Genomic DNA, 21273 nt, shown 5'->3' with positions numbered 1-21273 from the left:
GCGTTTTTTGGTCGAATCCCCAGCAGTAACAAATCCCCACAGAACTCAAAAATTTATTATTTTCCTCGAATTCAAATTCACTCTCTCTCCACCTCATCCGATCCCCCCCCGGAAACCCTACGAACCTTCAGCTCTTCCACCCCCCCGAATCGCTCCGCTCCGACCAGGAAGCCGATCTCGCCGGAATCGGCCTCCCCTCCTTCCCTCCGATCGTCCCTTGCGATAGCGTGAACCGAGCGTGCCTCTCCGCCGGTCGCGGCCGCGGGGCGAGCTCAATTTCCGGCCTCGCCAGCTCCCCTAATCCTCGCCGATCCTTCCCCCCTCCCCCTCCCCACGCCGATCGACCTCCGATGCACGCGACGGCCACGGCCCCGGTGCAGCGTCGCGGGAACGCCCTGAGCGACGCCGTGGACGCGACCCCGCTCCTCTCGCACTCCGTGGCCGACCACCTCCTCCGCAGCCGGCGGTTCCTGCGCCGCCCCGTGCTGCCCCTCCGCGGCGCGGCGGCGCGGCTCCTGCGCCGGGCCAGCGGCCGGCGCATGATGCTCCGCGAGCCGTCGATGCAGGTCCGCGAGAACGCCGCCGAGCAGCTGGAGACGCGCCAGGGCGACTGGGCATACTCGAAGCCCATCGTGGCCCTCGACGTCCTCTGGAACCTCGCGTTCGTCGGCGTCGCTCTTAGCGTCGTCGCGCTGAGCCGGAACGAGAGGCCCGAGGTGCCCCTGCGGCTGTGGGTTGTTGTGTACGCGTTTCAGTGCCTGTTGCATGTGGCGTGCGTCGTTGGGGAGTACAAGCGGCGGCGTAGGGAGGTGGAGTACACGGGATTGGGTGGGAGCGGCGCCTGGGGTCCTGGCGATTTGAATGCTTACCTGAGTACAGCTTCCCGTTCCGGGAGCGACGGAGGCGAATCAGACGATTACGCGAATGATCAGAGCAGAGATGACGAAGAAACCAGGTATTTGCCAATCGTCTATCAGTGTTTTCTTTTTTTTTTTCTTGTGTTTGGGCTCCAGATGCTGTCTTGATATTGTAATTTGTGCCCCTTGTTTCTTTCCAATTGGGGAAAATTCGTTTGGTTATTACCAGATGATGTAGCCCAGCACGCACCTGTCAATTTTGCATTAGTTACGAACGGAAGTTTTACTGCGTTAATGGTCTCTTTACGGGGAAAAGACCAAATTCTCAGAAGAGAATTCTGTCTTGCAAGACTCGCGATGCGCTTCGGATATCGAGATTGAAATGTATTTGAGGGCAGCTGCATTGTTTGCATTTCTGCACAGTGCCAAGTGTTTGAAATGTCTCTCCACATGCTTTTATTCATAGCTATAGTTACTCTTTTTCTGCCAACAAGTTCATTTGAAGTCTGAAATTCTATGATAAATGTTGAACTGCCAGAGAAGGCTATCCTTATGAGAGTTTAGTTTCAAGGCATTTCCTACACGGCAGTGATGCTATGTCATTCACAAAAGAAGGATGGGGAAAAATGTGTAGTCGCTCGTCACCGTTTTACTGCACATCACAAGTTATGTGGCCCTGTAAAATATCTGAATCTCATGGCATCTTCCTCATGATGGTTTCTTGACAGCGTCTCGAAGCATTTCGAGTCTGCAAATACAATGTTTTCATTCATCTGGTGGATAATCGGGTTCTACTGGGTAACTGCTGGTGGCCAAGACCTGATTCGCGATTCACCTCAGCTCTACTGGTTCGAATTTGGACGATAACCTAGATTCCTTTCTCTTTTTTTTCTGCCCGTTATTTCCATGATGAGATGTTCTCCTCTTTGAGTGCTTTTAACTGTTACTGTTTGCAGGCTCTGTATATCATTTCTGGCGTTTGATGTGGTTTTCGTTGTTATCTGCGTTGCTATTGCGTGCCTGATTGGTATTGCAATATGCTGCTGTCTCCCATGTATAATCGCAATCCTGTATGCTGTGGCAGATCAGGTAAAAGAATTTGCAAATATTTTCTGTCCTTTAGGGCGATTAATTTATCAAAACTCAAGTGGCAGTATCCTCTTCTTGATTCTCCAACCCAGTATTCCTATTCCTCATCTTCTTTTTGGTTGGGTGATACACTTCATATGTTTAATGTTTTGCTGCTCCTTGTGTACTTGAATGGCGCAAAACATTACTGCAACAGTCTAACTAAACTAAAAGTTTGTGTTTTGTTTGTAGAAGTTCTTATAGCACAGCTTAAGATGATTTGCATCTCCTCTCTCTCTCTCTCTCTCTCCATATATATATATATATATATGCGTTCGCTTCCTTTCTTTAGAACACAAACTTGGCTGGAATATGAGCATGAAATGCACCCGGACTAGTTTTTATGTAGCTGTACTTAGAATGAAGGGATAGTTTGCAGTAATGGTTTTTCAGAAAACTAGTAGTTCTCATACTTATACTTTGCTTTTTTAATTGTTTCATTATAACAGGAAGGAGCAACACAGGAGGAGATCAATCAGTTGCCTACGTACAAGTTCCGCAGGTTAGGTGATTATGACAAAGCTAATGAGGAAACTCAGCCATCGTCTGGAGGGATACTGACGGAATGTGACAGCAGCACAACTATTGAGCGTGTTCTATCGCAGGAGGATGCTGTAAGACTTTGTTATAGTCACATTAATTTGGCTGTTTGTCATCTCTTTGTGATTGCCATTATTGAGGGACCATTCTTCTCATCTAGTGCTTACTTAGTCATCAGATTTGGAGGACTTGCTTCCATGCGTTGAAAACCTGAAAACCTGCTAGGTCAAGCATTAGAGGTCATTTGTTGCATATTTCTTTTTATAGCTCTTGATTCTACGACGTATTATCGTATATTACCACACAAGCGCAGTGAAAGCTGCCTCAGTGGCTTCTCCTCCCATCCCCTTCACTTAGCCTAGCTTATCCAATATCTCCTTCAAAAAGAGCTTGGATTGTTGCTTTTTGTCTTTTATCATCTTACATAAGTTGGGGTCGTAGTCTTTTGTTTCCAAATCTCTTACGCGCTTGGAGATTTTTCTTTGGTTTGTTAAGTTGAGCTGCAATGCGGAAGGAAAAAGTGTCTAATTCTTGATGATAAAACTGTGATTCCTATTAACGGTTGGCGATGTTATTTTGTTGAAGGAATGCTGCATCTGCCTCTCTGCTTACGAAGATGGATCGGAGTTGAGAGAACTTCCCTGCCGTCACCACTTCCACTGCGGTTGCATCGACAAGTGGCTGTACATTAATGCAATTTGCCCCCTCTGCAAGTTCAACATTCTAAAGTCTCAGAACCAGAGTGGGAGCGACGTAGCGTGAAGAATTTTAGGTTTTTTTAGGGATAGAAGGTTGAAGATCTCGTCTTTGTCGACATGCTTATGCTAGGCGCTCCGGCACTTAGGAGAGCTTTCCTGTTGCTCCTGCTCTAAGTCATGCATTCTTAACGAGCTACTTTGGTCGTGTTAGCACCTAGGAGGGTCTCCTGTTGGTCATGCTGTTCATATTTATATATGGCTTGGGCAGTTTATGATGAATCCTTTCCTGTGTAAATTGTAAAGGATCATCTCAATCATATGTATTTGCTAACCTGAGTATTCTCCCATATTGGCGGCGAAAGTTGGCTGAAAATATCTACAGCTCTTGCGTTCTCGGTTCAGAACCTCAAACTTCAGTGGTTCGAGGGGGTGGGGCATCTTCGATGATTTGAGGGTTAGGATGTGAACTGTGTTGGGCTAGCGCGCGAGCGTGATGGATGATGGTTAGGTTTCCTTTGGTCAAAAGTGGGGTTGGTACGTTTCCATAGGATGCGACTCTAAAGCAAAAATTCACCAAAGCTGAAGACGGAACAAAAAAACAAGAAGATGAGAGCTAAGCGCTTAAATTAGGGGGTGGAAGAGTGATTATCCGGAAAAGGAGCAAGAATTTAGGCTATGTTTGTTTTGCAAAAACAAATATTTTAAAAAATATGTTAAGAAAATGATTACTTAATTCGATTATAAAAATGAAATAAAGGAAAATATTTTTTCGTTCACAAAATTGGTCAGAGCTGAATTATTGTCGAAATGTTAGAAAAATTTTAGAAAAAGAAAAAAGAAAAATAGAAGAGCTCAGAAGCGCTCACGTATCATCTGAAGGATCAGATGAAGTGTGACTGAATCTAAGGGCCACGGAAGCGCAGACATCATCACAGCTCAGCTGCACCAGCCGGGAATCGAACCCGGGTCTGTACCGTGGCAGGGTACTATTCTACCACTAGACCACTGGTGCTTGTTGAGTATACCTGTCAAGCTAATTTTATATATTGTATAAAAACTTGGAAAGACTCTTGCCCCTTTACTTGCTTGAGCGCCTCTACCCGTCTCAGTTCCTTAGCTGAACTCGCCATTCACATGTAGCTTTTACCTAATTTCCCATCTGGGTCCTCTTTTTGTCTCTAGCCTTTTCCATCTCCGTAGCACGGACGAATTCGGAGGAACCCACTGGCCCCCAAGACCAGAGCGCTTGACGATGTCCGAGTGCTCCGAGTGTGTCTTCGACACCAATTAGAGGACCGCGGGGTGAATCAACAACGTAAGTTGGGCTCGGTTGCTTTGTCCCATGTTCAGGAACTGTGCCGGTGGCAAATGTCACGTCTCCCTGTTCGACTCATCCCCTTCCTCACCTCTTTCTCACGAGAAAATTAGCCACCTCCGTTCCCTTCTCCCCTTTTCATTTAAATATCTTATTTAGTTTATATTAATTTGGGTTCATGATTGATATTCGCGTCGCTAACATGGATGTGTTCTTGTTTTCTTTGTTGTCGGTCAGAAGAACTAACGTGGTGTGTTAATCTTGAGACGACGACTCCCTCTTTTTTTCCATTCGGAGCAGCAGCCATTGTGGAACGAGAAGTCGTTTCGTCCGGTGGCCGCGTCCCGCCGAGTCCAAAAAGATGGGCCCCGCGGTCGAATTATTTCGCACTTGCTCCATAAATTGTGATGCCGTCCGAAATAATTGTGGCCTGTACCTGTGGGGGCCCGCTCGAGGTTGTGTCCCTCGTTTTATATCTGCCTTCTTTTCTTTGATTAAAAAAACAATGGGGGTGCATGTCCAATCATTAGAAGGATAATATTGACTAGACCTGTCATGCGGAAAGATCGATTTGAAAATGGTTCGATCCAAATAAATTCATTTAGCCTGTTTTGACCCATATCCATACTCGATTCGACCCGACTCATATTACTAAAATGCTTCCATATATAACTGGATGTTAAATGGGTTAGTTATACTTAGTAAATGGGTAGAAACATAATGTGGATGTTAAATGGGTTGTAAATGAATTTACACCTATTTTAGACTCAATTAATCTATCTTGCCCTCGCTCAATCTTGCGCTTTAAAAAAATGGTCCGATCCAAACTATTTTTTTATTTCTTCAAAAAAATTAGTAAAATGTGAACTAAACTCTAAGTGAAGCACGTTTTTTTTTATTCTTTTTTTTCAATTTGAGGATCATTGCAAACATATCACTCGATTCAACACGAACAGATGCTATCAAGTAGAGGGAAATAAAAAAAGTGATCGGTTCCATTGGACCGGTCCCTGGTTGGTACTGGGAACTAGACCGGGAACCAATCACCCTTAGATAATATTACGTTATGACAGAAATGTTATTATAATTAGCCGCTTTAATTTGTTTTTTTTAAATTAATAAATCTTGGGCACCGGTAATTTTGTGTGGCGGAAAATGGGGAGCACCATATTCTGGGACAGCCAAAAAAGGCCAACCACAGATCGGATGAACGAAACTGCACCCCGACGAAAAATGCAAAAATAAGGGAAAAAAGGGGGGGAATAAGAAGGAGAGGTTTAAAATAACCGAGGGCATATTGCCAAGTTTGCTTACACACCCTCGAGATAGAATCGCACCAATTCAAATATTCTCAATTATTATTACTCTCGAGCGATTCTATTTTTTGATTCGATGAGTTTGTTCCTAGACCACCTATCTGTCGCATAAAACCAATGGGTCGAATAACAACAGGTAATGAAGCATAAGGTTGCTGAATGTGCACACCACCTAGAAGAGGAGGCAGCCAAACGAGCTAATCTTCTAGGTCCGTATTTGCCTCTGCTGGCTGAGATCATTGAGTTAACCGGCCGGGACTCCGACATCGACGTGCGTTGCGTGGAACATAGATGGTATATTCGAGCCCCCGGCAAAGGGAAGTCCTTTGAAGCCATCCTTGGGAGCCTTCTTTTTTTTTTTGGAGGTAAAAACCATCAAAAACCTTAAACTATGCCCATTGCGGCATATTTACTCTAAACTTTTTTCCGTGACATAAAAAATCTCATACTTATAGCTGTCTGACACATTTAGCCTCTGTCAAAGAGAACTGTTAAAAATTTGTTTACATGGACCACGTGACTTAAGCGAAATAAAAACGACGTTATTTTTGGTGAAAAATCAACTAACTGAACTTGATGGAAGGTAAATGTGTTACACAAGTACAAGTTTGTAGTTTTTTATGTCACAAGAAAAAGTCAGGGGCAAATGTGTCACGGTGGGCCTCGTTTAAGGTTTCTTATATCACGAAAAACAGTTTTTTGGGAGTTTTTCGCGACTTTTTTCCCCTTTTTTCCTTCCGCTTATTCTTAAACCCGATTAGCTTGATACCGCAGCACGAGTCTAGATGGTGTTTGCTTGGATTGATGGAATCGGGGCCACCGCGTGTGAAGCGTCATTCTAGAAAATGAGAAGAAGAAGAAGAAGATGGAGAATCGATGCTGCATATGCCACAAGGTCTACTGGGTATTCCCATTCGCCAGGGGTGGAGGGCTAGAGAAGGAACTTAGAACTTAGAACTTGGAACTTAGAACTTAGAATTAGATCTGATCCATTAAAATAAGTTTAGTAAAAAGATTCCACTTTTCTTGGGACTTCAAAGGAAGAAGAAGGTGTTACAGCTACCCCAGAAAAGACCTGCTCCAGTTAAAGGTCGGGCTTTTCCCCCCATTTGTGATTGGTTTTTTGTGGAATGGTCAACAAAGGTCTCCTCGTCCAAAGCTTTATGTTTGTCCCCTCACCCCCCCCGCGCGTTCAAATCTTCCACATCGTCGCGACGACTTTGAACGCGAGCCTCCCCAACTCGTGCCTGCTCCTTCAACTCTAAAGTCATAAATAAATAAATTAAATAAAGGACGACATGATACGGCCCAACTTTAGGTAAAAAAAAAAAAGGAGGGGAATAAAAATTGAAATGCTCGAACGTCTAATTAATCCTCGCTTGATTTTCATCTCGGGAACTTACGCTTGATTAGGCGGAGTTAATTTTTTCTTCCTTACTTTTTAATACCTTGGGCAGATGAATTTAGTATCTTTGCGTACAATGAAAGACCGTAAAAATGAATTTCTTTCGAATATCAATAGAAGGATATTATTAATTAGATCAACCCATCAATCCAGCCAAAAATTGCCTTCAACCAAAATGATCAGTGCAGGTCGGTCCGGGATTGCCATAATCATATTCTTTAATCCGCGCAAGTTGTATCATAATAGTCACGCCTTTGATTTTGGTTGATCCGAAACGTCTCGGAAAACATATTTTTTATTCGGCGTACTGGTGTATATCGTTTTGGCATGTCGATTTCACATTAGCACCGGTCTATTTAAGTCATTAAGTTCTTCCCCCAAATGCCACGGCTCGAGCAATAAGTATTCTCTGCCCAAAAAAAAATAAATTCAAGAAAGCGACCAAAAAAAAAAGAGAAAAAATACAAGGAAAGAAAAAAAGGGAATTATGGAAAACCTAATAATTATCCGCAACGTTTTTTACACGTGGCGCATCGAACGGCTGAGCGACCGAAACCATCTTCGGGATTGGGCGGGGCAGAAAGCGACACCAAATGCTCCGCTGGCCTTCCCACCTCCCCCCCCCCCCGGACGGTCCACGTGGCGGCTCGCCGTTCGCTCACACGATCGTCGTCCGCCCGCGGCGCAGGATTTCCCCCATTTTGTACTCCCCCCGCTGCCCGAACCTCTCCTCGGGCAAACCTTCCCTCGCCGTCCGCACCCCCACTTTTCCCCACATCCTTCTTCTTTTATTTATTTATTTACTTTTAAAAAGAACAAAAGTTTTTCGGGACTCGGTTAATTCCACTTTGTTTATGTGTCCATTTAACCATCAAATAAGGCTCTCGATTTTTTAGAATTCCCGTTAACGAAATACGTCATAATTCAAAAATATGGATTTTTAGGAAAAATGGCATAAATAATCTCCGAATTTCGGCCAAATATGTAATGTGGTTCACGAACTTGAATTTGTTCAATGTGATCCTTAAAATGTGATGCTCGGACTTTTGGTACATATCCAGTTTCAGTTCCGGAAACTTAAAAAATTAAACTTGTACTAAAAGTTCGGCGATCACAGGATTACATTGTACATTAACTTATAGTTCATGGATCACTTAAAAGTTCAAAAATCGTATTGCTTATCGAGTCAAAGTTTAATAATCAATTTGCGTCCCTAGGCCCGAATTTTTTCAAAAGTCAAATTCTAGGTCGGACCTGGGCCAGGCTGAGTATGCTCGCGTACATCCTCTCTCTCTCTCTCTCTCTCTCTCTCTCTCTCTCTCCTGCCCGTGGAAATTCGGGCAGCAGGCTTTCCAGTCTCTCAGCAGCTTAAACTGTTTCGTACTTCCGCCAGAACACCAATACCAAAATCTCCAACAAATCAGAAAAAATCTAATTTTAAAAAAAAAAACAAGTTTCTTTTTTAGACCGGACTATATAAGGAGTGGCTTGACCAACGAAGCGGACGCGACTCACCGTTGGCGTCTCTCTCACAGAGTCCCAAGTTTCGCTGTTTCGGACACTGATCTCCATCGTTTCGCTCGTTGAAGCTGCTGTGCAGAAGACGATGATGAACTAGCGTCATCGGCGTGAAGATTCGGACCAGCTCCTCCGCCGCCGCCGCCGCCGCCATCGCCGTCGTCCTCTGGATCTCTGCTTCCTGGTCGTTTCTCCGGCGATCGGGAGCCGTGCGTGCTTTTTCCTTAGGGCCAGAGGGATGTGGAACTTCGCGCGGGTCGCGGCGTCGGGCCTGCGCGGATCGAGGCGGCTCTCCACTGCCATACCTGGCCCGTGCATCGTGCACAAGCGCGGTGCTGATATTCTCCACGATCCGTGGTTCAACAAGGTCAGTGTCTTCGGATTCAGCTCCTGCTCGTTTTGTCTGTTTGTTTGTTTGGGATCTCGCTGTGTTTCGGTTGTGCTTTAATGAGCGGACGCGTGATGTTGTTGGCGGAGTCAGCTTCATTGTAGTTACTGTAGTGTCGGCAGAAAGCAATTCGTGGGGTTTTGTCACTGGTTGGACTGATAACGGATTCTTCGTTCTGTTCCTTTTCGTATTGAATAGGTTGTTTTATGTGATGTGGCAAACGTAATGAAGTACAGAGTACCTTTCGGGCTAATCATTTCTTCCGAGTCTCTGAAATTTGGTGGATGTTGATTTCATTATAGGATTGTCAAATGGGTTTTTTCTTGAAGCATTATGAGCACTTTTGCGAGTCTTCCTGCTTTTTTGCGGATGTGAAATTACGAACAGTTAGCTGACTACGTCGATTTCTCTACCGTGCTGCTTCGTATTTTTCTAAGAGCAGGACACTGGCTTCCCTTTGACTGAGAGAGATCGACTTGGGCTCCGTGGCCTCCTTCCGCCTCGCGTGATATCCTTTGAACAACAGTATGATCGATTCAGTAAGCCTGCTTTTCCACTTTCAAGAGTTAATTACTATGTCATGCGCATCAAGTGTGAGGTACTCATTAGGGAAATCGAATCCGTTTAAAGATCTTCTAAACAAAAGGACACGATAGTTGTGAGTTTGATTCAACTGGAGATAAAGATACCGAAAAGGAACTTGTGGCTGCTTTAGAACAAGATTGCGAAGCCTGAAGTTGGCCAATGAAGCATATTTCGAGTTTGTAATTTATCGGCATTTAAGCTTTTCTGAAATTAATTGCGGACCATTATAAGATCGCAATAGTGCTGCTGTTTGTTGCAAATTATTTTCCCATATGATACTTATTTTCTGATACCATCCCCTCTGTCTGTGACGGTACCTATTTTGAGACAATGCGACGATTACTCATGCTGGTGGTATTGAGAATATTGATGGGAATAGAATCTTTCTTCAATGTCTAACTACCCTACAAAAATGATCTTGCACTGTCCTATCCCATATCATTTGTAATTTGAAAATGCGCCTCTCTTAATAAAGGGTAACAGTGTGTTCCACTTGGCACTAGGAAAGAGGGTGGCTTCTCAATATTTACCTATGTTAACAGTTATCGACCTTTTGATTTGAGGTGAAGTTCCTTGAATCTGGGTCTAGAGGATAATGAAAGAAGTCGGATGGCTGCATGCATAATGTTACAGAATATGCAAGGATGAAATGTAAAAATTAATTGAGGTAGAACCGTTGTCATCAAGAGACTTCCAATTGGTAATGGCACTGGCAGTAATCGCACTCGTCATTTTCCTAACACAAAGTATGCATCGTTTTGGTTTGGTTTTTAATTTAAATTTATTTTTCAGAGAGTTGCTCTGACCTTGGAAATTTTGTTCTGAAGCTCACTGACTTCGTTGATATAATTATCAGCACATTTTGATTAACAGATGTTGCTTAATATTGTAGTGCAATCGTATCGGTCGTTAGAGAGAAATACTCGTAATGAACCGGAGGGTGTTTCGTCATTGTCAAAGTGGAGGATACTAAATAGGCTGCATGACAGGAATGAGACACTATACTACCGAGTAAGTATGGCAGCAATCTGTCTTGAGTGGCCAGAAAATAAATCTGATCTAGTTCTTATATGAGAAAGCTGTTTTGCTATTGTCCAGGTTCTAATTGACAACATTAAAGATTTTGCCCCAATAATCTATACCCCCACTGTAGGACTAGTCTGTCAAAATTATTCGGGTTTATTTAGACGTCCTCGTGGAATGTACTTCAGCGCAAAGGATAAAGGAGAAATGATGTCCATGATTTATAACTGGCCTGCTCAACAGGTATAATTTCATTCTCTTAGACTACTATATTATCATGTATCTTTGTTACCTTTGGCTCTCTTCGTGTCCAATCTTATGGTGAATGCTGATCTTTATTTATATTTTCTCGGTATACTTCTAAGCTGAAACAGTTATTCTTTGATGCTTGTAAGTGATACAAAAGGTAGTCCAAATTTTGTATGGGGTTTTGAAATTGAATCTATATGGAGGTTCTCACTCACTGACGCATTGAATCTATCCCAATTTCAACAGAGTCGCTAAGAATGGATTTGTTTTCCCTTTTGCCAAAAATATTGCAGAACTATTATTCAAAAGAATTGCACGGTGGAAACCCATCGTAGCATTGTTTTGGAAGGTCATCATGGAATTCTTTCCAATTTATGGTGGCTATTCCTTTTTATCTCCATAAAGTTTCGGTTTGATAAACCGTTGAAAATATCTTTGGTACGGGTAACTTGTACCAGTCGAAATCATATTTGGTGTGTATGGTGAGTAAATCAATTAAAGTTCAAGCCATGCTGATGATTATCAGGGTATCGTGAGTTGGTCCTTTAGGTGCATTTCATTGATACCTATAAAGTTCAAGTTTGTCCATCATGCTGCGTCCTTTCGTCTCCTCACTGCAGTTATGATGTCTTTAATGTCTGCTCTCCCAACAATTGCAGGTAGACATGATAGTTCTCACAGATGGTAGTCGGATTCTTGGGCTTGGTGACCTTGGAGTTCAGGGGATTGGAATACCAATTGGAAAGCTAGATATGTATGTTGCAGCTGCTGGTATTAACCCACAGCGGGTATGACTACCCTTTCCCTTTTTACAGTCCTTCATTGCCAACCCATCCCACATCCCCAGAGTGGAAAAAGGAAAAAACTTTATGCTTTCTAGTTCATTGCTGAGCACGCCTAATTTGATATATTTCCCCGAAAAGGTATTCCTTGTTTATAATCTGGACGTAAACTCATTTCCACTCTGCCCTGGGGTGTTTGGGGAGCATAGTCAATTCTTTGTCCTCCAATGTGCATGCTGGCACATGCGTGAAGACACTAACTCCATTGCAGGATTGCATTGTGACTGACAATTTAACATCCATTGAGTGACCTGCACAGGAGTTATTGAATGAGTGATATACATATTATTCTACGTATGAATTGATATTATGTGAAAACCTTTGGAAGATGTTTCACTCGTGTAATATGGACATGATAGGACTCTTGGTAAGTAAGTTTGGTATGGAAACTTTATACTGATCAGAAAGAAATTTGTCATGTCCATCCTTGGCAGATACTCCCCGTCATGCTTGATGTTGGTACCAATAATCAGAAACTACTTGAAGATCGGCTTTGTGAGTAACAAGTTTGATCCTCATCTAATCACTTCTACTTACTATGTGCACTCATTTTCTGCTTTGAAATCGTATTTTTGTTACTCAAAACTTCATGTTCTCTCTCTCTGACTGAAAAATATTGTTGCTGTCAAAATACATTCTCAAATCCCATGTAATGGTGAAGTCCTCTCAATCTTGTGAGGATCCTGTTAATAACTAATGGCTGGTTACAACAACTTATTAGGTACCTTCTTAGTTAATATAGTACACCTGAAAATTTTCTGCTTCTGTTAGCACACATAGTAAGGATGTAGTCTCGTAAATATTTCTTTTCCTGGAAAAAGTCTCACAAAGGTTTTCACTAAACAGATTTAGGGCTTCGACAACCCAGGTTGGAAGGGGAAGAGTATCTTGAAATTGTTGATGAATTTATGGAAGCTGTGTTCACACGTTGGCCAAAGGCGATTGTGCAGGTCATCTGTTGAAAAGTGCCTGTTTTCTCTCTCTTTTGTTTGGACTATCTTACTAACACTTTTGTTGAACTTTCATAGTTCGAAGATTTTCAATTTAAGTGGGCTTTTGAGACGTTGCAACGATATCGTACAAGGTTTTGCATGTTCAATGATGACATACAGGTGAGGACTTGTTTCTATATATTTGATTGTTGTATCAATTAAAAAAGGTCCGTGGAGTATATGTCCTCAAAGAAAGAAGGCCAACTTGCTCATGGGCGCTATCTGAGAAGGAGAAATCATAGTAAAGAGAGATCAAACTCAAGGGCCTTGGCATGACAGTAATTAAAGGAGTGGAGCATGGGCTAGGATCACCTTCCTGCCCCGGTCCTGCCTCAGTTACTCCCCGACGACTTCTGAAACGTGCACTTAGTGGTTTAGCTAAAAAAAGAGGATGCTGAAAATGTAAACTTACTGGTCTAACAAAAAACAAAACATCCTAAGGGTCTTGTGTCTCACAGGTGGACTGTTATTGCTTCTGCTATTTTTTTATTGTTCTTGCCATGTTATGTCACAGGGAACAGCTGGTGTTGCACTTGCAGGATTGTTGGGAACAGTGAGAGCCCAAGGTCGGCCATTGACAGACTTTGTTAAGCAGAAGATTGTTGTAGTGGGTGCTGGGAGGTCAGACTAGAGCCTACACAAATGATTATCTATGAGTGAGCTACATGTTCTAATACTTGTATTTTCTGATCTTATCATGTGTGCAATTTGGCTTTCAGTGCGGGGCTCGGTGTTCTTAAGCAGGCTGTACAGGCTGTTTCAAGAATGGCAGGGAATAGTGAAGCAGCTGCAAATAGTCAATTTTATTTGCTCGACAAAGATGTATGATTTTGGGCTAACTATTTTCATTATAGCTCTCTAGTTATGATTGCAATGATGGCTAATCTCCAAGTTGCCTGCGTCAGCAAGTCCTCGACTTTGTTTGATGTAGACTGCAGGCAACCAACATACTCATTTCATACTTTGCTTCCTTTTGGATTTTTCCATGAAAGTATGCCCCCACATACTATTGACATGAGAAGCAAATGAGTCAATTACAAATTATTGCTTCTCACTCGGTTTGCGGGATAGTATGCGTTACCAGCCCCCTGATCAGGTTTAATGAGATGCAGGGTCTGGTCACAAAAGCAAGAAAGAATCTTGATCTTGCTGCTGCACCATTTGCTAAAGACCCAGGAGAAATTGATGGTCTCGCAGAGGGAGCCAACCTACTTGAAGTGGTAGGCTCAATAGGACTTTATCTTTTGGCTTCATGAGGCCCGCATTTGGCTTCTTGTCAACTCCAGATTGATAAAGGGAAAACCTCATTGCTGGCATGCAGCCTTTAGTTTCTAGGAGATTTTGTGATTTTATATGTGTACAAAGATTTTAGTTGCTGAGAACTTTCTGTGCAGGTTAGAAAGGTCAGGCCCCATGTGCTCCTTGGTTTGTCTGGAGTTGGTGGTATCTTCAATGAGGAGGTATGAGTGATAATGACTGTCATTCTCTTTGTTTTCTCATCCTTTTTGCTAAGTATGAAAGATATTACTTATGTTATGTCACATGCAAATAGAAGTTTTGGTATGCTTTATAATTGGTCCAGTTAGGGTCGCTGGATGGGTTCTTTCTTTTCTTCTTATTTTATTTTGTTTTGGTGGGGTGATGACTGTATAGGTGTTTTTTTTTTTTGATCACTGACTGTATAAGTTAGTTTGCTGCTTTTGACAGCAACAGTTTGTGTTCTAATTTTGGAGGCATCTGGCTCCACCATTTTGTAGTCCTTGTATGTATCTCTAGCTTTAAGTTGACTGATAAGACTTGAACTTTTTCTTCCCCTTCACATGCTTCTTGCTCTTTCCTTTCTTTCATGGGTCCAAGTCTGCCTCATTGTAAACTGTGCCCAGCCATATCCTGTGTCATCTTGTATGAATGTAATCCAATATGAATCGTTTTCGGTGTCTGTTCTCGTACTATAATAACTTTTGACAGGTTCTCAATACTCGGGTATTTCTACTTTTTGGGTTCTTGTACTGGATATCAGGTGTTTACTAGAGTATACCTTTTTTGCATACTGATCAGGTGCTTAAGGCTATGAGAGAATCCGAGTCGCCTAAACCTGCTATTTTTGCCATGTCCAATCCCACAAACAACGGTACCTGTTTGGATCGACTTAAAATTCCTTTAAAGAATATCTTTATGCTGTCTTATTTGAGGTCTATTTTCCTTTTCTCTACTAACACTAAGTTGATCAATCTATGAAAAAGCTGAATGCTCTGCTGCTGATGCTTTTAAGCATGCTGGAGAAAATATAGTTTTTGCCAGTGGAAGCCCTTTCGCAAATGTTGATCTTGGTATGTTGTCTTCTTACTGATGCTTTTCATGCATGGAAGGATTTCTCTCTCGTTCCTAAAGCAAAATCACATTCTGCACCTTTTATTTCCATAGCGATAACTGCTGGTGGTGTTACATTCATTACTGCCTTCCATGTTTGAATTTCTAACTCCCACAATTGTATAACTTCTACAACTACTAGCATATGTATATGTTGGCAGGGAACGGAAAAGTTGGTCATGTAAATCAAGCGAATAATATGTACCTTTTCCCTGGGTTGGTGCTTTTATGACAATTTTACATTTTCTATCCTGGAATTTCTCTTGAATTATGAAATGTTCATGGAGGTTCTGTTGTTTTGAAACAGAATTGGTCTGGGAACCCTTCTTTCTGGTGCTCATTTTATCACTGATGGAATGTTACAGGCAGCTGCTGAGTGGTAGGCACATTACTATTCCATTACTTATTTGTCTTATTTATTTTCTGTGCTTGGCTGGACAAAATTGTCGTTGTACTAATAATAGATGTTGGAAGTCATACTATCAAAACTTTAGGGGGTAACTGAAAGTCGAAACATTTACATCTGATCTGAAGACAATATGACTAAGACTTGATATTCTCTTGTTCCTTGAGTTGCTAATTTCATTTCGTTGCCAGCCTTGCTTCTTATATGACGGATGAGGAAGTTCAAAATGGCATCCTGTATCCATCTATTAATAGGTAATATTCTGTTCCCCTTTCTTGTATGTTCATCCACAAATCATATGAGCAGTGATGCAATGCCAGAAGTGTGTATAAAGTTATTATTCTTTTGTTGCCTTCATCTCTCATGGGATGGTCGAGTAATTTTATCAACCATTCTTCTAGCCTGACTAGAGTAGTCTCTGTTTTTGGTGCTTAATTGCATGACTAGGTAGTGCCTTGTTACTTGTCTCGGTGCATAATTACAGTAATGCTTTCTTATGGAGCTTTGGATATTGTTTTTGTCGACATTGTTTATGAAGAACATTCCACCTACAGATTTGGGTCAACCTGAAATGAACCTTAAAATGTTTTGAGTACTCCAATCTCCTAATTACACACATTCCAAGGTCACAATGCTGAGCTAATGCTATCGAATCTGTTGAGAATATTGTTGCTATGCAAATGCAATATTTTTCACGAGCATGAAATTGGCACAATGCAATATGGTTCGCTCCTGTCCTGCTTCAGCTGTAGCTGGTTTGCCTTTTCTACTTTTAATGTGCTGATCATACTTTATATGATGCAGCATTAGGCATATAACAGCAGAAGTTGGGGCTGCCGTTTTACGAGCAGCTGTTGCAGAAGAATTGGCTGAGGGACACGGTGATATCGGGCCCCGAGAACTGATGCACATGTCAAAGGTATGAATGACCTCAACCTTATCTTCAATAGAAAAATCTGAACATAGAGATGCATTACTTTCAAATTGTTCATGCCACCTGGAAGGATGAATGCCTTTTCAGTCATGTGCCTTCTCCCTTCTAGATGTAGCTCTTGCTTAAAAACTCTATGCGGCACATTGTCTGATGGGGATGGACTTTCTGGTGACAAGATCAAATCGTGGTTTATGGTTCAGCATTAGCTTGCACATGGTGACCTCAGATATGCAGCGCTTACTTATGGTTCCTTACTTTGAATGCAGGAGGAAACAGTGCAATATGTAAGAAGAAACATGTGGTACCCTATCTACAGCCCCCTTGTTCACGAAAAATAGAGCCTCTGCCTGCAAATCTATCCGCAGAGGTTAAATAAAATGCTGGGCGACATAAAATGTAGCCATGCGGATGACTTGACAGTCATGGACGACTCATGAGTCTCACTTAAAGTACGATGATGAAGAAAGATTCAGGACTAGGAATTTGCTACTCCTACTGCTATGGGTGAACACATTCTTCACTCTTGATTATTTGTACGGGCATCAAAGTCAGGTGAATCACTGCAGTACTTGCATATGGTGGTGTTAGACTTTAGACGATCAATTTTACGATTGTTCCCATGCATCTTTCCCTGGAAGCTGATGTCCTCTTGTTATGTGAATCTTCACGCCGATGAATATCACCAACCAAATGCAACAAAGACATGCTTGTATATGCATTCAAGGCACACATTTGCATTCATGTTTCAACTATTGAACGTGCTATGTAATCCCACTGAAGAGTCCTGATATGACTACCTTACACATATGCTCAATGCCCCTTGCGTTTGAGGGAAATCCTCGCACTACCACCCCACGTGAGACGGATTTCTTTCGACTGATTTTGTGCCCTGACTCTGCAGAACCATTCCTTATCACTTTCCATTGATGTATGCTTTATCAAGGCGGGCGCCCAGACAGGCGGACACGACAATAGATCACTCGGAACTCAATGTTCACACAAATTCTCGATTGAAGGATCTTCAGTGCACCATCACATATTGACATGCACAGTGAGCTTAATTGGAAATTAGAGCGAGACCATCTTGGCGGACCGCGTTTCCTCTAATCAGTGACGATAGCAAATTTCCAAGACTGAGACCCCATAAAATATCATCCCCTTGTTCGCACCTGACTGCGTACGTAAAATCCGAAAAAGAGGACAAGAAAGTTCTTGCATAACATGAAGAGTAAACAAATATATGGGATTCATGCATATGTAAAGCTCATTAGAGGATTAGAAAACATCTCTGTTGATTTTGCCATTTCGTTGCAAACTGTAGTGTTTTCTTTGTAATTTCACACTCACAAAGAAGGAGAACAGGATTTAACGTGGTTCAGTTGATTGAGGAGAGAACTCTTGGAAGCCTACGTCCACGATGAGAAACCCCCAATTCATCATATCACCTTGGGGGATTTCTTTATCTTTAAATAAGATAGAATATATGAATATCTATTGGAAAAACAAATACAATTGTTATTTCCTTCTTTTTATATTTGAGCCAAATATTCAACTAAATCTGGACTCTGCTAACTAGTCGCCATCTTTCCAAGCACTCCCCCTCCAAACTAGGGCGAAAAGGTCATAAGAGATTAGCTTGATCATCACACGCTTGGGAAGCTCTCTTGGAAAGCGCCTTAGTAAATATGTAGGCTAATTTATTTTCACTTTCGATGTATGGTGTCTCAATTGTCTTGTCTTGAACTTTCTCATGAATATAGTGACAGTCGACCTCTATGTGCTTGGTCCTTTCATGAAAAACCGGATTTGGACCAATATATATTGTTGCTTGATTATCGCTATATAATTTCGTAGGAGTTTGAAGCTTATTAAGACCCAAATCTTGCAACAAAACACGAAGCTAGACTAATTCACATGTGGTTGAAGCCATGGCTCAGTACTCAGCTTCTGCATTTGATCTAGCTACCACGCTTTGCTTTTTGCTCTTCCAAGTGACCGGGTTTCCTCCTACAAAGGCGCGGAACCGTGTCGTTGATTTTCTATTTGTGGTATTGCCAACCCAATCTGCATCAGCATAACCTTCAATCTTTGCGTGATCATGATTCTTCGTAAGAATGCCACGTCTAGGGCATGACTTTAGATATTTCAATTTACAGTCCACCAACTCCATGTGACCTTAAGTAGGATTATGCATGAATTGACTAACATAACCAACGGCATATGTGATATCATGTCTTGTAATAAATCAACTGACCCACCAATCTTTGGAACATTTCAATGTCTTTGAGATGAGTGGTGTTGGTGGCAAACTTACTGCCATAATCAGTAGGTGATTCTGCGGGTTTAGCTCCGAATTTCCCAGTTTCCTTTAACTAGTCTAATGCATACTTTCTCTAGGAGAGAAACAATCCTTTACTTGAACTAGCAATTTCAATTATAACGAAGTAACGTAATATTTGATGTCAAACTTTTCATTCAAGTATTTTCTGAGAAATTCAATCTCTTGAAGATTATCACCAGTGATAAAGATACCATCAACAAAAAAAAAAAAAAACAATTCCTTTAGAGTTTTTCTTAACAAAGAGAGAGTGATCCGACTCACCATTTTTTAAGCCAACATTCACAAGGGCAGTATTGAGCTTGCCATACCAAGCTTGTGGAGATTGCTTGAGACCATAAATTGCTTGTCCATGTACACTTCTTCAAGGTCGCCCTGTAAGAAGGCCTTCTTAACATCCATTTGAAATAGTGACCATCCGTAATTAATTACAACTCACACGATAATTCTAATTGTGTTCATCTTCACTACAGCAGCAAATGTTTCTTTTTAATCCACCCTATACATTTGAGTATAACCTTTCGCTACAAGTCTTGCTTTGTGCCTCTAAATAGATTCATCACTTTTGTAGTTGATCTTATAAATTCACTGACAACCAGCAAGTCATTTCTCAGATTGCGATGGATCTATATCCCAAGTGCAGTTTTTGTCTAGAGCATTTAGTTCCTCATCCTTGGCTTTCTTCCATACAGTCGACCTTGTGCCTTAAGAAAGCTCGTTGGTTCTTTATCCTTATCAATAGTAGCAAAAAAAGCACTGAACTCAGGTGAAATATTTTCATAACAGATTGATGCTCGTATGTGGTAAGGAGTGGATGAATGATACATTGAGAAGTCACGAAGCCGAGTTGATGGCCGAGAAATTCTAGTTGACCGACGAACTGGAACTACTTCGGGGACAGTGGATGCGGGTTCTATAGGGACTGTAGGAACAGTGGGTCCCACTAGGGGTGTCAAAAGAATCCGCTCAAACATGACCCGACCCAACCCGACCCGAACAAAACAAGAAATTTTTGTATTGGGTCGGGTTGGGCCTTAACTTGTTTGGGTAACAGTAAAAACAAGGCTTCAGCTTGTTTTGGATCTACCCGAGACTGCCCGAAACAAGCCCACCAGAGACAAACAAGAACCATTTGATCTTCTTGCTCCCAAGCCCACCCGAAACCCTAGAGCTCCGGATCTGCAACTGGCGATCGAGTAGTGCGACGCGGACTGGCGGCAACGATCGGCGTCTTCGCCGCCGACGCCACCCCGAATGCGGTTGGCATCCACCTCTCCTATGCCAACGTCGCTTCTCAGCAAGCCCGCGCCAAAGCTCGCAGCGACTTCGTCAAGTCTCGCCTCCGGAAGCTCCTCGACGATTGACCCTCTTGACCCGCTGCCCTCGGCCCCAACCACAAGTGACGATTTCTTTCTTCCGGTGAGCATCGCCGTCTTTCAATTAATCCCCGACGAGCTTTGAATCTGCGGTGTTCCTGCTTCTTCAACGGCATGGTGCTTGGGTGTGTTGGATTGACTCTCTTTTCGGAGTGGAACTTGATTATATCAGCTCCAAGTTGGCTTTTTTTGCTTTTGTTTGTCGAAGAATGGGGAACCCATCTGTTGATTCACTGTGCCTTTCGAGGTGTTCTATGTATGCGTGTTCATCTCATTTTGCATCAGCCGATGTTGCGTGTCATACCAATTGTTCGATAAAATTACTGAGTCAACTGGTTCAGTCCTCGAGCAATGGGGAGGTGGCTAAGATTCAGGGATTCGATTTCGCAGAATGGTTGAAAAGCACGGTTACAGAGAAGGATTTCGTGGTGATGAAGATGGATGTGGAGGGGACTGAGTTCGATTTGATTCCGAGGCTATTCCAGACTGGGGCTATCTGTTTGATCGATAAACTGTTTCTCGAGTGCCATTACAACAGATGGCAGAGATGTTGTCCCGGTGAGAGAAGTTCCAAGTACGAGAAAACATATGGGCAATGCTTGGACCTTTTCACATCCGTGAGACAGAGTGGAGTTCTTGTTCATCATTGGTGGTAGTAACTCTTGCAAATGAGCAACATTATTGCCAATGCTCACCACGTATGTTTTCTTTGATGCTGTGATTCTCCTCTTATAATGGCATTTATTGTACTGCTTCAGTTTAGGCTTTTGTCCTGGATTACTCAATGTATGAAGTGCTGTAGTGAAATAGCTCGAACGAAATCCAACGAATGCATGGTTTCTCTTGCAATCGAATTGAATGTGTACTCGTTCTGCTCATTTTGCAGCTTCTCTTTCCGCTTATGAACTGGTCAGGCATGAATGTGTACTCGTGTGGCCTTCGTTTGCTTTTTTTTGCCAAATCGAACTCGGAATGCTGCTTTACTTCATGTTA

General features: G+C 42.3%; 2 protein-coding genes and 2 non-coding genes across 4 annotated transcripts; 2 read left to right on the top strand and 2 right to left on the bottom strand.

Annotated features, from left to right (window-relative positions):
- The first annotated feature begins 108 nt into the window (after positions 1-108).
- Positions 109-3554, top strand: LOC115678192 (E3 ubiquitin-protein ligase At1g63170-like). Its single transcript, XM_030601534.2, has 5 exons — positions 109-955; positions 1586-1705; positions 1814-1946; positions 2435-2599; positions 3111-3554. Exons 1-5 carry the CDS (start codon positions 351-353, stop codon positions 3285-3287), a joined length of 1200 nt encoding a protein of 399 aa, XP_030457394.2. The 5' UTR covers positions 109-350; the 3' UTR covers positions 3288-3554.
- Positions 3555-4071: 517 nt separating this feature from the next.
- LOC115678245 (small nucleolar RNA snoR114) lies at positions 4072-4161 on the bottom strand. Its single transcript, XR_004005359.2, has one exon. It is a non-coding gene; the product is annotated as a small nucleolar RNA snoR114 (small nucleolar RNA).
- A 3-nt stretch (positions 4162-4164) lies between these two features.
- Positions 4165-4235, bottom strand: TRNAG-GCC (transfer RNA glycine (anticodon GCC)). The gene has a single exon. It is a non-coding gene; the product is annotated as a tRNA-Gly (tRNA).
- A 4519-nt stretch (positions 4236-8754) lies between these two features.
- On the top strand, positions 8755-17266 carry LOC115678113 (NAD-dependent malic enzyme 59 kDa isoform, mitochondrial). Its single transcript, XM_030601418.2, has 19 exons — positions 8755-9144; positions 9608-9704; positions 10643-10761; positions 10849-11016; positions 11682-11810; positions 12299-12359; positions 12711-12814; positions 12893-12976; positions 13371-13477; positions 13576-13678; positions 13969-14076; positions 14251-14316; positions 14915-14987; positions 15100-15186; positions 15388-15442; positions 15534-15605; positions 15824-15886; positions 16437-16551; positions 16833-17266. Exons 1-19 carry the CDS (start codon positions 9016-9018, stop codon positions 16902-16904), a joined length of 1812 nt encoding a protein of 603 aa, XP_030457278.1. The 5' UTR covers positions 8755-9015; the 3' UTR covers positions 16905-17266.
- The last annotated feature ends 4007 nt before the right edge of the window (positions 17267-21273 follow it).

This window comes from Syzygium oleosum, unplaced genomic scaffold (genome assembly GCF_021117445.2).
Source record: "Syzygium oleosum isolate NSW1041296 unplaced genomic scaffold, Sole_v2.1 Sole_v2.15, whole genome shotgun sequence".
NCBI classification, from domain to species: Eukaryota; Viridiplantae; Streptophyta; class Magnoliopsida; order Myrtales; family Myrtaceae; genus Syzygium; species Syzygium oleosum.
The sequence above is the reverse complement of the archived record's forward strand: the minus strand, read 5'-3'. Positions and strand labels throughout refer to the sequence as shown.